Source organism: Takifugu rubripes, chromosome 12 (genome assembly GCF_901000725.2).
Source record: "Takifugu rubripes chromosome 12, fTakRub1.2, whole genome shotgun sequence".
Lineage (NCBI taxonomy): Eukaryota > Metazoa > Chordata > Actinopteri > Tetraodontiformes > Tetraodontidae > Takifugu > Takifugu rubripes.
In genome coordinates this window covers 12,781,604-12,797,707 of record NC_042296.1, presented here as the reverse complement: position 1 = coordinate 12,797,707, position 16,104 = coordinate 12,781,604, and the positions used below count along the sequence as shown (strand labels likewise).

The 16,104-nt window shown below is 49.2% G+C and overlaps 1 protein-coding gene across 1 annotated transcript in view; it reads left to right on the top strand.

Moving 5' to 3' along the window:
* Positions 1-16,104, top strand: part of rbms3 (RNA binding motif, single stranded interacting protein) — a 174,224-nt gene that overhangs the window by 125,137 nt on the left and 32,983 nt on the right. The window contains exon 8 of the mRNA XM_029844690.1: positions 15,619-15,650. Coding sequence (XP_029700550.1) covers positions 15,619-15,650 — 32 coding nt within the window. The remainder of the gene's footprint in view (positions 1-15,618; positions 15,651-16,104) is intronic.

The following is a 16,104-nucleotide window of genomic DNA, read 5'->3' as shown; positions in this document are numbered from 1 at the left end:
TGGAGCCCAACCTCTACAGAGCCCGTCACATATGCAAGAGTCCATCACCTTTATCAGTGACACAGTTTGCAGAAGAGCTTGTTTCTCGTTAGCTCTCCGTTACTTTCATTTTAATTAGTGAGATATTTGCTGTGAAGCTGAAACATTCAAATCGCCGATAACAGCCTCGCTAAAAGTCCTGCACATCTTCGCTACCACCCGCGAATGAATTACAGTTTTACAGTCCTTTCGTTGCATTTTGAAACGTACAAATGTTGCTACATTCCATTAATAGCAGGCTTCACAACTTGATTACATCATCACCAAAAATCTGCCTTTGGAACTTGCAAATATATGAGATCAATGAATGCAGCTGTGGAACTACGGCGACTGGATTAAAGCGCAGCTTGAAACGCTACAGCTTCATTTTGTGCATCTGATAGATCAACTGGGATCTTGTTTACTTGCTGAATAACTGCAGGAATCTGCTCACTTGGGGCGTCTGTGGCGTCAGGCTGGATACAGGGTCAACGTGCAATGGCTGGTGTCAGGAAGTGTGAAAGATTACAACTCTAAAAAGAGAAGTAGGAAGAGGAAAAGGGAGGTGGGTTCAGGCGTGGCGAGGCCGTACCGCCGAACAGGATGGACAGACTGGAAAGGAAAGGAGCGCATGGAAAATGAGCAGGACGGTGTCGGGAGTAAAGATGGAGGAAATAACCACGGTTGAAAGATGTGGAAGAATGAGAGAGACGTCAGAAAGAAGAGGGAGAGACGGGAGGGCCTGGAGTAAGATGGATGGGACGGCGCCAGCGATAAAGAAGCCCTGGTTTTTTAAAAGGAACGATAAAGGAAGAGAGGCTAAAGATGAGCAAGAGGGTACAGAGACGTGAGAGGCTGACAGGATGATATGAGTATTGGTGGAGGTGAATAAAGCGGGAGCACCTGAGGAGCGATGGCCTGAGCACGTCCCAGGGGTGTTAGCAGAGACGATCCCTCAGGCCTGCCTTTAAACGCTCTCAACATTAACCGCCGAAACTCACGTCAGGTTCTTTCCATCACGGCGTCACCTACAGATGCATGTTGGTATAAAACAAATCATATCGTGCTCGGTGTCGTCGTCCCCGGAGACGAGCCGGCGCTCCAGAACCAACATTCGTGAGCGCTGGAATGTTCCCACAGGTTACTGGGATCCTCCCAGGATGAATCTTATTGGCTCAGGAGATGATTCCTGACTCTCAGAAGAGGTTCAGGCTCTTGATGAAGATGAATCAAAGTCTGATTCTGCAGTAATATTTCCTGACTGTGAGTTCACTAGGGTTAGCATCTTCACCCAGGGAAGTAGTACTAAAGTGTCCCCTATAGGTTGATGTTGTTTGTTTATGAGGAAGCGTCTGAGAATAAAAGGACGTGACCCCAGAAATAGATGCATCCACGTTCGTGAGCCTTTGTGAATAATGAACACGCTGAAAACAAGAATCTGAGAAGCTTCGACGCACATCAGCACAGTCAGTGACGGAAACGTGCGTTAAAATGAAGCAGCCAGCTTCTAAAACCCAATAACTCACATGTTGCATCCTCACAAATGGGATCAATTATCTTGGATTTAGCTAAAATAAGAGATTGTTGTGTGTCTGAGAGCTCAACTGGGTTTCATCTGTCCGTGTGTGAGTGTGAGCGTTGATGGTCTGAGCCCTCATGCTGATCACATGTTTAGCTCGTAGATTTATAACCTAGCCTCTCTCTCTCACACACACACACGCACACGCGCGCCACACACACACACACGCGTGCCACACACACACAGGAAATTGAGTCGTTTCTCTCCATAAGCCCGCCGGTTTTATTTTGTTCCAACATCTGCTTTGCTTCTTCAGACCTGCTTCCTTTCTCTCCCACTCCTCCATCTCTCTGCTCTTCGGGGCTGGTCCTACTGCAGACAGAGGTGCATAACAAAGCGTTCTCCTACAGTTGCTCAATCTAATTGTGCGCCTCAGACTCATGCAGCAGGTGATATTCGGCTGTAGTGCAACAGAGAACATGAGCCTGCAGCCCTGGTGTGGTTGAGGTCCAGCACACAAACGCTCAGATAAAAGTAAAGGAATAAAACCCAAAGTTTGCTTATTCCAATTAGAAAAACCATTTATTACGTTTGTCGTCAGAGGGGAATAACTTTTATTCAACCTGACCCCGGGCGGGGAGTGTAAAGGGAGCAGTTCTGATTAATTCCGCTCTGTTTCCTGTTTCAGGATGGAGTCTACGGAGAAATGTGAAGTTGTGATTCAGCATTTCAATGGAAAATACCTGAAAACCCCTCCAGGCATTCCAGGTGAGTGTTCCCCGTCTTTATGAAGTGTGTGGGAAAAATCCCAGCTTTGGACATGAGAACCCTCTCTTCTAATGCAGTTATGTTACGTCCACCTCCCTCCTCTGCTGGGCAGGTTGATAGATTGTGCACGCTGTTGTTTTTGACATCTGAAGCTCGCTATCACAGGCTGATACATTTACGGGTCCCTTCCCTCCGTCTGCTCCCCATCCCTGCCGCATCCTGCCGATCCTGGCGAGCCTGGAACTTCTGGGGCAGGAGAGAACCTTCTTAATATTCAGCCTCATGCCTCCCCGCTTTTCTTTGCAATCTACTTAAGAGCTCGCACTCTCCCCTTTTCCTCCTTTGCTTCTGCTCCCTGTTGCTGTTCCTTTCTCTTCTCCTTCCTGTCGCTCCTCTCCACAGACACTCCAGACAGCGGAACAAGCTGCTCAAGGAGAAACCAGACTGTTGGAAAAAGGTTGACAGAATGACACAAAGCAGAGGCAGATGTAAAGCCAACGCAGCCTTTTATTCTGGGTCCCCAGAGTGTAAAACAAAGGAGCGGACCTCCCCAAACCATCTGAAATTCATATCTACGCAGCCTGAATTTCAGATCTGGTCATTCCTGTTTAGACTTGCATCTCAAATTGACCTAGAAACAGACCAGACAATGCTGTGAAATATCAGGGTCTTAAATGAGACGCAGATTGATCCAAATGGGGATCGTGGCCGAAAGCTATCGTTGGGTCATAGCTAACGGCGTCGTTTCTGGATGATGCTAACGCGGATCTCAATTTCTGGCACAGAAATTCATGTTTGGATTCATGTTTAGCTTAAAAAGGCAGGTAGAACACAAGGGAGGTAGGCAAATCACTGGAACTGGAGTATCTCAGAGGACTGCGGCTTAAAGAGGAGCTCCAGGCAAAGGAGAGCAGAGCCACGGCTCAGTGAGATGACTTAGCGAGCCAAGTTGGGGGGGGGGGGGCTTTGCAGGCACTTTTAGGGCAGGTGCTGCAGAGCTGGAAGCCTCCTGTGCATCTCCACAGAATGATGACCAGATTGAGCGAGACAGAGATCTCCTTTGCATCCATGCTAGTTTAATTAAAATGCTCTTCAACAGCAGCAGGTAACCCATAAAGTGGCCCCCACCAGTCCAGAATTAGAATCCTGGAATCCTCATACTTGCTGTAGCCGGTGGCCGTTACAGGCAGGTGCAGGGTTCCATTAAAGGCGATCCCTCTAAGGCTGTAAGATGAGACTGACCTTCGCCTTTCAGTCGACCTTCTGTCACTCTTTTTGTTGCTAATGCATTTTTCAGTTCTGAGCCAATCGTGGAGATTTATTACCTCGATCAAGGAAATCCTTTCATTCTTATTTAATTACAAATCAGCCTGTAATTCTGGCTGCTCATGTTTACGTCCTCTCCAGTCTGGTTCTACTCTGCTTCCCACTAAAGTGGGACGACCAAGCATTCTGTTATTGTCCCTCTGTTGTCCATGAAGCTTCTGGTCGATCAGGCCAGAGTTGCTCTTGAGGGTCTGGTGGAGTCTATCCATGCTCCTGCTGGAGGGACGGCAGAGCGGCTGCTCCTGGGGGCGTGAGGGTCACATGACCCAGCGGAGTGTCCACCCCCAGGTGTGGCTGGGGAGAGGCCTCGCCACAAAATGATCCCCCCCCCCACCCACTTTCAGGGTGGTTGCTATCGCCCGGCCAAGATAGCTTCTTTTGCCCCTCTCCCAAATCATCTGACCTTTGTTGTTGAGGTGCAGCTGAAGGTCTGAGTGGTGTCCAGAAGACCAGAGCGTTTGGCTCCGTGTTCACCACCTTTTCACAGACGTCACCAACGTAGGGGATGCAGATGTTTCCCCATTGTTGTCTTTTCCAGCCAGAAGTGAGCTGAGATCTGCTAATTGTGTAGATTTATTCCAACTTTATGAGACCCTTTCATGCTGTTCAGGACTCAAGTTTAAATGATTCACATTAGAAATATCTGAGAATCGAAGCGTCTGAAATCATCAAGCAGGTTGCACAAAGCTTGATGTCCGTTTAAAGCCCAAAGAATAGCTTGAAAAAGTTAAATATTTTTATGGGAAAACTTTGTATCTGATTTTCTCTGATGTCTTTTACGGTCTGAAATCATAAAATCTTGATTTAGTGTTTTTGTGTCTGACATTCTTTTGAGGATGGATGAAGACTCACCAATATTTGGTGCGTTTCTGCCTCTCTTTCCGGCCCGTAGGGGCCCTTCTCCACGTTGGCAGCTATCTGCTGTAGTCTGGACATTCTTTAGAAATCCAAGGCAGATGTTCCTCTGCTCCTCGGAGCCTCAAAGGATGTTTTTGTTCCTCAAACGGGTGGGATGTGGGAGCGCGTTCGGATTTGGCTTCGTGTTCTCATAAGCTGCTGTGATGATTTTTCATTCATCAAAACTACCCGTATACTTCACGTGTGCGTGCGTGCATTTGTGTGTCAGAGGGAGAGCGCACGTGCACGATGTTTCCCTCGAGCCGTTTGCTATGCAGGGCAGCTTCTCCATCCATCCTGCTTTGACAGTTCAGCGACACCCCTGGGGGGCCTTTGCCACACAAGTGTGTGTGTGCGTGCGTGCGTGTGTGTGTGTGTGTGTGCGCCACACATACGTGGTTATGCGTGTGTGACAGCAGTGACGGTTACACTTTGTGAGCCCTGACACATAACCTCACACAAGCACACGAGCACAGAGCACAAATACGGTCACACACCGCTGAGTTTGACCTGGAAACCGCACATCCATATCAGGGCAATGGAAATCTTTTTAACCAACCATTTAGGGTATAAAAATCCCCTCACACACACACACACACAAACACACACTCACACATGTATGGAGTCGTACCTTTGCTCCACCAGATCCAGACGCAGGTCATTTGATAAATTCAGCTGAGTTTGGGAGGAAAGGAAGTCGGCAGAGACAGGAAGTGAGCACCAGCCTGCAGATAAAGCCGCGACAGGGAAGAGAGGGAAGGAAAAGATTAGAGAGACGATAACAGGTGGCAGTTAATGGTGCCATAGAGACCTTCACTTCAGTTCCTTTTTTAAATTTTAATGTAATAACATTTAACTTCCTGTGAATAGACAAGACACTAAATGATTTAGAGTGTGGTGAGGTGATAGCAGATGGCAGGAAATGATCCTCCAACTTCCCTGTTATTACGATTGAACTTCTACTGGGATCAAACTTAAATTTGTCCTTATGATGGCTCGAAGTGGTTCCTGCTGAAACTCAAGACTCATAAACAAAGAGAGTTCAGGAATTCTGACTCCCGGAACACCAGGAAAACTATGCCAAACGCTTCGTTTACGGAGGGAAGCAGAAGTAAATAGCAGCACAAAATTTAATCAGCTATCCAAGTCAGGTTTATTTGGCGAAGTCTGGTTGATATGAGCGCCACGTCGTTTTGGCCCAACCAAGCTCGTCAGCGAGCCGCTGCGCTCTGCCCACGTCTGATTGGGATTCCGAGAGCGGGACATGATCGATAGCCCTGATGGAGCGCTACAGCTGTTTAGCTATTCTGTGCAATGCGGCAGCCGTCTCCGTGTCACTGTCGTGGGCCGTGAGCGCGCTGTGTCCCCACATGGATACAGAGTCCATTCTCGTGCCCCACACGTGCGGGTGGGTGCGTGGGCATTTTCGTGTTTCCGGCTGCGGACAAGGGCACGCACCACACGTCGAAGCCTCGGAAAACGTGGACTCTGTAGCTGTGAGTGAAGTCTGGGCTGTGGATTTGCTCCGCGCAGAAAAGAAATGGAATTTATGAAATCTTACAACGTCAATAAAGCATGCTGGAGCCCAACAGGGATGCGTTATTACATTGCAACACTGAGCTCTGGGAAAGTCAAAGGAAGCAGAGATAAAAAGTGATTTAATCCGCCGGCTCCACTGAGCCCTGCTGAGTAAAGCCCTCCGTCCCACAATGCATTAAACAGCTTAGAGATGACACCCATGGTAAATGTAATTTGAACCGGAGATACATTAGCTATTGTTTGGTTTTGACAGGTGAGTAATCTCATGCACGCGCTCTTCTGTGTGTCCGCCTCGCCAGAAAGGAAATGGATGACATTTGATCCTGTGCACGTGCTGAGCTGCTCAGACAAACTGCAGCTCTTTGCATGGTCGCTCCTATTTCCACTGTCAACAATCAAACAGCAGCTAAATAAACAGGCAGCTGTTTTCCATAAGGCTCCGCACCGATAGCGTCGAGTGTTGCCAAATGGCGGGATGTGGACGCCGACGCCGCCTCGCCACGAGTGTCACGGCGTGCAGACACACCCGGCGCGGCAGCGTCGCATGTTCTCCGTGTTGGTCCAAACAGACCAGCGTGTGGCTCCAGGGTCAGAACAGGTTCTGGATAAATCATCAAGAACAAGATTCCCCCTTTCTTAACCTGATCTGGTCTTCAGAGACCTCCTGAAACCACAGCGCTCCGTCTTCCAGCTTAGCAGCAGCTCGCTGGGGTGTTCACATGCGTAAAGCATATTATGGGCTGCTGTGAACGCCATATTGGCGAACGCCGTTGAGGATGGGATCTTACCAAGCTCCAGTAACATTCCCTGTTCTTCCTGTCTCCATGAGACCCACATTTTTCCATCGAAGTCTCTAGTCTCGGTCTCGGGGACTTGGCGAGAGGAGCTTTAACGCCACGGTTTCGCCAAGGCTTTGGCGCTTCCCCGTTATTGTTTTAGAACGAATCCACGTGTACATTCGAGCGGAAGTTTCGGAGAGCCGAGCCTCGGCTCGCGGAAAGAGGCTCGCGCAGGATTTGAAATCTATTTACGGAATTTTTAAAATACATCCCTTCAAAACATGAGACGAGGAATCCACAAACGCCTGCCACCAGCGTGCACGTGCACGTGCACGTGCTATCGGGTGGGTGGGAGGGATCTTTCAGAAGGTGCCGTTGGAGAAACATTCCTCTCCCCGTTGGCATCGTCGCCACGACAACGGTGCCAAGATAGCGGAGACCAGCCCCGGTATTAAAAGGTCCCTCGTTGAATTAAGGCATCCCAAATCACTTGGTACGTTAAAAAGGCTCTTCTGAAAGTGTCAGTCATACTTGAGTAATCCATGTTAATTTCTGCAATCCCTCCCACACTCCCCTGGCTAATAAGTGGCCTGTCAGCCGGCCCATTTCTCTTCCCCACGCCGAGCGGCGTTAATGTGCAGCCAAGTCGCCCGGTGGCTCGGCTGTCAGATATGGCCGCCTCTCCCGGCGCCAGCGCACGTTTCCCCCGTCATGCATCACGCCGTCGCGTGCGGCTGCTGAGCTGCGAGCCGCTTCTGTCTGATGTTTTCTTTCTTCTGTTTTGACGGAAAGAAAAGGTCGCATCTATTAGGTATTGATAATTCATTTTCTGCCGCTGCCGCCGACACGCGGCGTGCGCGAGCCAATTTCTGCCTGTTTGTGACGCACAATGACAATCAGACAGCTTCTCATATGCGGCGCTGCAGATGATAATTAGCTCGCAGAGCTGCCTTTCACATGTACCTGGTTAGGATACGGCGCTGGAATAATGTGTCCTCTCAGCATCAACCGTCCTACCCCCACAGCCCTGACCCCCCCCCCCCCCCCCATTAGGGGCAGGACACAGGAAGTTATTATTGGCATCCCCAGTAAATCAGACTGCTTCCTGAAATAGGGATCAATTTCCCTTGATGCACTTTCTCATTATAACCTTATTTCTCCCACAGACAGTAATCTGGATTTGTCACGCTTTGTTTGTTTTGCCGCCAAACTGTTTCAATCACGGGTGAAGCGCACGGTTAGGGTGACGCGCACGGTTAGCACCCAGATGAAGAGCTAGGAGAGCAGGCTCCAAGGAGATCTGCTGATATATAAGACAAGAACCTGGTCCACACCAACGTCCACCACTGTTTAGCAGCCGTAGCTCGTCAGAATAATGAATAATGTGTGTGTGCGCTCACATCTGGATAAAGCCAGAAGATCAGATTTGTGAGGGGGTTTTCTGCCATTTTGAAACGTGTGGACGACTTCCTGTGGCTTCGCCAACCCTGAACTGTTCCAGATGAGGCGCTAGCACGACCTGAGAGCGGTGAGAGAAGCAAAGCCCGGAGGACTGCATGGGAGAATGATAGAAAATAATATATTAGGAGCTAAGAAGGTTTGACAGGAAGGAAGTGGGAGATAAAGAGAACAGATGGCAAAGTGCAGCAGGTGAAGACGGGCGGCTGGTTGGGAGAAGACGAGGAGACGAGTGGAAGCAGCATCAAACGGCTGTTTTCTGAAGGTGATGTTTGAGTCGGTTAATGTTCAGGCTGCTGCATCTGCAGATGAAAGCACGACTTTGACTTTGCCAGCGCTTCCTGAGCGTGACCCTGGGTGACCCCGGAGCAGCTGTCCGCCGCGTTGATCCCCTTCTGTGGTTCTCCCCATCGCCCAGCTCCCAGTTTGTCATCGTTGCTGTTGTGCTCCCTCTCTGTCCCACCTCCTCTCATCTTCCTGCCTCTTTCATCTGCCTTTCCTCTGCGGCTCTTCCCTTCTGTTCATTATCCCGCACAGCGTTCCTTCCCTAATACTCATAGAGCTGAGCACACGCAGCTAACGAGCGCCTGACGATGCCATAATTGATGTAGAACAAGTTTCCACCTAAACACACGTTCAACCCGCTTGTGTTTGTGTTTTTATTTACTCTCAACTCTTATTTACAGCGTTTGGTTTCAGTATTTAATCCCAGTTCATGTTAATTGTATGAAGTCGTTCTTAAGTTCGTTTATATGTAAGTGAGATGAAAGCGGAGATGTGCAATTACCCCCTGATCCCAGGCTTGGAGGTTTTACCCATCGGTCAACATAATCTAATGTGGGACCCGAGGCGGCGGCCTTCTTTTGAATAATCCCCGCTCTCAGCAGATACAATAGGTCACCGAGCTCACAGCCTTTCGGCGGCGCGCCTGTCCTTCAGAATGAAGATTAAGTTTGCTGAGCAGGATAATCGCGCTCCGAGGTCCCTGTGGTATGCAATCAATGCGGCACGCTCGCCTTCCTCCTCCGGCACCTTTCATTGCTTTGGAGTCCTCCACATGAGTTTGATAAATAGCACAATCCTTTTTTTCTCTCTCACAGGAGCTTGTCGTTAGCATGTTTTAACATACGGCGAGTTGAAGCCGGGCCGTGTTCCTGCTCCGACTCTGACCTGGGGACTAGCTTAGCGCTGGTGTCGGGGAAGCAAGGGAAAATAAATAAGGAGATGAACTAACGGGCATCAGTTACACCCAGCTACGTCAGTGTGACTGTCCCAGGACACAGAGGGCAGTGAGATAAATCTAGAAGCTGCCCCCCAGAATAGAGTGTGCGGCTCCATTAGAACAGGACGCAGGCTGTGTGGGAACAGGCAGAGGTCACTGTGGTCAGCAGAGTTATTCCTGTAATGCTGCTACCGGACCTCCAGGAGTTGACACCCATTCATTCATCACCAACCGCCTGTCAGCAGGGAAGGGGACCCACAGAGAGACAAATGCACACAGCTCCACATTTGGCCCGGTACTGGCACCGCAGTTGGTTCTTCCACAAAGAAAAACCTTTCTGTCTGCCAGGTAACGGCATTTTCTCCATGTTCATGAAGAGGACGTTTCTAATAAACCTTTATAGTCAATAGACAATTTGTCTAAAGCAATGAAAGTATCTAAAGTAACTAACCTGGTCCGGATCAGGTTGAGCTGCGCTATGCTAACACTATAGCACAGTGTTTTATTACACTGTTAGAAAAGCTGGTTCGTTCTACTACCTCACAGAGGTGAAATGCTTTGTTAGCATTTAGCCTAACTGAACAATTAGGTTATAGTTAACCTAATTAGTTATTTTGCAGCCATGCATGCCTGTGCCACCGGCAAAAGCCTGCAGTCTTTCAGAGTAGGAGGTTTTTTATTTGTAACAACAGTCATGTGATGACAGGAAGGGAATAACAATGGGATGGTTCCATTTCATGTTAGCAACCTTCTCCTTAAAGACATGCTAACTGTCTGTCTCACACACACACATCAACAGGCCATTAGGAAGGTGTTGCTTTCATTACCTCCTGCCTGACCCCCCAGCGCCGAGCCGTCGGAGTTGAGTATAATGATGCAGAGCTGGTCGGGATCGCAGTGTAAATACAGAGAAAGAGTCAAAATTCAGGAAATTTCCATCCCTTTCTTCTCTCTGCTCTGTGAGCCAGGTGGGAAGTATGAATGTGTGGCATCTGGGGACCACCCTGTGTTTGGCACCACATCTTGCTGCAGCTACCCCCCACTGGGCACAAGTAATAGTGGGAAAACAGAGCGCTTAAGGCCTGCGAGTCCAACTGCCACTCTGACAACACACACGCACCAACACAATGGGAATAAAAAGACATGAAAACACACCACACGTGCATGAGAGGTAGCCAAAGATCCTGTGACCTCTGACCTCTCTCTTTTTAAAGTGCACTTAGTTCCTGGAACACAAACTCTTTAATCAAGGAGCTTTATTTTGGTTTTTTCCTGGGGCTTCAGGCAGAAGGACGCTCAAGCTACAACAATATTTAGAGGTCATGCAGACTTTAAGGACACAGCAACGATTCAGTGTCATGTAATAATAATGGAAGGATGAATTCTCATGCTCAGGGAGTCCGTAGTCCCAGCTGAACAAAGACCTTCCCAACATTTCTGTGGAGAATTCCTGCTGTCACCCAACGTTCTGCTACCTGCAGGAGTTACAGGTAACGAATGAAGGCTTGAAAATAACACAACCGTCTTCGCAGGCAGTTACAAGACACCCAATATTTTTAACTCCAATGGGAAAATAATGGGAGTGTGTAATGAGCGACGTACAGCAGCCTGGAGAGGCGTGCCTGGGATTCATAGGGAAATGCGAAAGGATGAAAAATGCTGTTTTCAAATGCACACGTTCTATTTCCTCACACGTCGTTCATCACAGAAATGGAATCATGGGGAAATCCACACAGATGAGTTCTTCTCACGTCCTTGTTCATCATACCTGCGCTACGTTCTGTGACTAGGATTGTTTTTTATGGGCAATTCCAGCCCCGAGCATGTGTGCTGTGGTCCTAATGACCGCTGTTGTCACGGCGATACCACCTCAAGGCCCCTTTCAACATGTAAACGGCGAGTTCTGAACCACCTTGAGCTGCTCGTATCTCTCTCAGACTCCAGACGTAATCGTGCCGCTGATGCATCCAGATCAATGTATCAGGACGTCTAGTTTGAGGAGGGAGGCTGCCACAGCGGGCCCCGGGGGGGGGGGGATTGGAGGCCGTAGGGGGTATCCAGTTTCAGACTGGAGGCAAATGGCCTTGGAGATCAAGGATAATACAGCAGATTTCTAAGTGGAGTGATATTGATTAGCGTTGCCCCCGTTGAACTGCTCGCTGTAGCTTCTCCATGTAAGCTTTTAAACGTTGCTCTCTAATGGCCCCCTGATCCATAAGGCCACAACCACTGACCCTTCCAAACAGGGTCTGTTTGTTTCTGTGATAGCACATGGAAGGGTGTCGAGTTCTTCAGGAACATCATGTCGCCGCGGCCTCCTTACAGCTTTTCGGGAAACTGCCAACCGGAAATCTGCTGGTTTTCCGTCTGTTGTACTTCGACGACTGTTCACCGATTTGCTCATCATCTCTTGTTGTCAGCGTTTGCTCCTGGCGTCACCGAGCTGAGAAGAATATTTCTGCAGATGTTGGCTGCGTGCGATCAACAGCGCAGCTATCTCCTTTTACACACAACGCTCTGCTCATGAGCTGAAGATTTTTCCTTGTTGTTTGCCGTCTGGGTTTGGTTGGAATTTCTACAATGCTGCAGCTGGTGCTGAAGGTCTGACCGACCAGATGCTAAGAGGTTCCTATAGAAACGCCCGTTTGAAATACACTCGTCTTCACCACTTCTGTGCAGCAGAGACTTTAATATGTGCAGAGTTGTTCAGTTTGTTGTCATTGTAATGTGTTTGAAGCACTGTCCCATACTGAGCAGCATTCTTAGACACCCCTCTGTGACGTTATGCTTTCCACTTCATGTTAGCACCCGTGCTTTGAGTTTATCTGTGCTGCTGCTGCTAATGAAGCTGCTGCTAATGAAGCTGCTGCTGCTAATTGAAGCTGTCTGCTGCTAATGAAGCTGCTGCTGCTGCTAATGAAGCTGCTGCGCTAATGAAGCTGCTGCTGCTGCTAATAAAGCCTGCTTGCCTGCTAATGAAGCTGCTGCTGCTGCTAATAAAGCTGCTGCTGCTAATGAAGCTGCTGCTGCTGCTAATAAAGCTGCTGCTAATGAAGCTGCTGCTGCTGCTAATGAAGCTGCTGCTGCTAATGAAGCTGCTGCTGCTGCTGCTAATGAAGCTGCTGCTGCTGCTAATGAAGCTGCTGCTGCTGCTAATAAAGCTGCTGCTGCTGCTAATGAAGCTGCTGCTGCTGCTAATGAAGCTGCTGCTGCTAATAAAGCTGCTGCTGCTGCTGCTAATAAAGCTGCTGCTGCTGCTGCTAATGAAGCTGCTGCTGCTGCTAATAAAGCTGCTGTTGCTAATGAAGCCGCTGCTAATGAAGCTGCTGCTGCTGTTGCTAATGAAGCTGCTGCTGCTAATAAAGCTGCTGCTGCTGCTAATGAAGCTGCTGCTGCTAATGAAGCTGCTGCTGCTGCTAATGAAGCTGCTGCTGCTGCTAATGAAGCTGCTGCTGCTGCTGCTGCTAATGAAGCTGCTGCTGCTGCTAATGAAGCTGCTGCTGCTAATGAAGCTGCTGCTGCTGCTAATAAAGCTGCTTCTGCTAATAAAGCTGCTGCTGCTAATAAAGCTGCTGCTGCTGTTGCTAATGAAGCTGCTGCTAAGAAAGCTGCTGCTGCTGCTGCTAATGAAGCTGCTACTGCTGCTGCTAATGAAGCTGCTGCTGCTGCTAATGAAGCTGCTGTTGCTAATGAAGCTGCTGCTGCTGCTAATAAAGCTGCTTCTGCTAATAAAGCTGCTGCTGCTAATAAAGCTGCTGCTGCTGCTGCTGTTGCTAATGAAGCTGCTGCTGCTGTTGCTAATGAAGCTGCTGCTGCTGCTGCTGTTGCTAATGAAGCTGCTACTGCTGTTGCTAATGAAGCTGCTGCTGCTGCTGCTGTTGCTAATAAAGCTGCTGCTGCTGCTGCTGTTGCTAATGAAGCTGCTGCTGCTGTTGCTAATGAAGCTGCTGCTGCTGCTGCTGTTGCTAATGAAGCTGCTGCTGCTGCTAATAAAGCTGCTGCTGCTGCTAATAAGCTGCTGCTGCTGCTAAATAAAGCGATGCTGTGCTGCTGCTAATGAAGCTGCTGCTGCTGTTGCTAATGAAGCTTGCTGCCTCTGCTGCTGTTGCTAAAGCTGCTGCTTGCTGCTTGCTAATCGAGGCCTACGCTGCTAATGAAGCGCTGCTGCTAATGCCCTGTGCTAATGAAGCTGCTGCTGCTGCTGCTGTTGTTGTTTGGTCGTTGGTCCCGGGACTTCCACATGTCCACCATGTGAAGTGGGATAACTAGTGAATTACACCATCATAGCAGTAAACACCAACAGTCCACACTGATAAATGTGTGCTAGAGCGGGGAGCTAATGTTCTAAACCCCCTCTACAGCTATTACCAAAAGGAGTTGGATTAGCCAGCAGCCCCCTGCTAGGACAGAGACATGGATTGAGAATTGGTGAAGAATCCCATCTCTATGGAATTATCTAAATAACAGCCTGGCCAATTTAATAAGTCCCACGCCTCAATCAGACATCATCAGCTCCACCAATTAAGCCGTCGCCATGGCGGCTGGCAGGCTGGTTGTATGCTACGGTGATGGATGGGAGCCGCCGTGGCGATGTGCTTCGCTGTGCTGCTGAAAAGCCGCATTGCCGACATTCTTGTGGTCAAAGATGTGTCGCGAGTTTAAGAGAATCTGGGCCAACAGCCGTAGCCGTCATTAACGGGCTCTGATGCTGCGTGTCGCATAGACAGGGCGGAGCGGCGCTCCTGGCTGGTGACACCATCCATCTTTATTGCTTCTGGCTTCATCATGTGCTCTGCCAGGTTTGCCAAGCAATAACCTAGTTGGTTCTGCGGAGTTTGCAAGCATATTAAAATGGTTAATTGACTGAATCGTTATCACGGAACAAGATCAACGGCACAGTGATGATTTGAGGACGACTCCTAACGTGATTCTTTACACGGTCTAATGCAGTTTGATGTCGTATAAGAAAGAAAGAACGCTGCAGCGCATGTGCTTAAGGCCGATGTTTCAGCTGTCAGAGCCAGTTTAAACGGGTTCGGCCCTCTCTCAAGGCATTACCAACGCTACGCTGGCGTGTGCGAACGCTACAAATATGGACGTCAACGTCCTCTTACTGTATTACCTCCCCAGGGTCAAGATGTGGGGAAAAAACACAGCTCTCTTCCCTTTTATTGGATCCCATTAATGCTGACTGAGGGGAAAACGAGACCTTTCATCACTTCAGAGATGTTTAGGCAAAGACTTAGTCAGATCTGTCTGACACAGGTCAGCCGTTGTTTCTGATTACCAGCCCTGATTTTCCTCCGCAGGGATACAGCAGCTTCTGATCTGCGTCCGTGCACTGTTGAAGACACTCTGAAGACTGTTAGGTGTGCATTTGCTCACTAATAAGGGCTGCTCTTTCCTCTTTCTTTACAACACGAGCAAAACGGTGCTTCCATGCATCCAGAGAATTTTATCCAGCGTGATCATTTTTGTTCTCCTCCACAGTTTGTAGCGGAGCAGCATGACAGCAGCAGGAGCCTGGTGTGGAGCCAGTCTTGTTTTATTTGTTCATTTTCATCAGCCTTGACTGAAGTTTGAGCGTTTGAAGTAGAGAGTTCCTCGTAAACACGCTGCGTGTAACATGTTGCATGTTGGAAACCGTTTTTGGAGTTGTTACATATCGTTAGCAGGGTTTAATGCTACAGCCAGAGCACGTTACCTTGGGAAACGTTGAGTCTTGACTGAACCCAAAACATACGATGGAGGACTCTGAATGTTCTTCATTGTGAAGCCGCTGTGCTCTTTTGGAGGTCAGATATAGAAGCTGCCCCAGACCAGAACGGGTGATCTCCAGATTGGTTTCCATCCAGACAGTCAGAGATCACGAGACCTTTGGGCTCTGTTTTCCCACAGAGTTCTGACGAAGGTCGTCTCACCAAAGCGTCGCATGTTGACTGTTTAACGGAGCGTTCCCAAGAGTTTCCAAACATTCCCGACTCCATGTGAATTCAGGAGTCAGCTGATCCAACACAGCATCTGTCACCATCATGTCACTGGTTACGTTCAGGGATCGTTCTGCTCAGTGGAAGCAAACGAGAGAGAAACAGTGATGAGGAACGTTCCAAAGCAACCAAGAACGGTTCCAATAGGAGGAGACGCGCTGTTTTAGAGAGGAGAGTGGTGATGTGACCACGGATGGGATGTTTTAGAGAGCAAAGGCAGCTCCACCTGCAGCCTGCGGAGGCTCCTGTGGAGGCTCCTCCAGCTCCACCACCTCCTCTCACGCCGCTGCTCCCCTCCGCCAACAGTCACCTGATCCCAATCAGCTCCAGTGCTGCCGTTCATCGATCCCCAATCAGCTCCAGTGAGGGAGGGGGGCTGTGGAACCCCCTTTGCACCCCAACCCCCAACCCCTTCACCCCGTTTAGTCAGGAGCCGGGCTTTCAATGATCATCAATCAGCGCCACTGGCAGCATCGATTGTCCCTCACTCCCAGCAACATTATTGATTTGTGCGTCCCCCGCGTCCACAGGATTGTCCTCTGTCCTCGGCCCAATCGCAGCTGTCACATCGATCGCCCTCAGATACAGTAT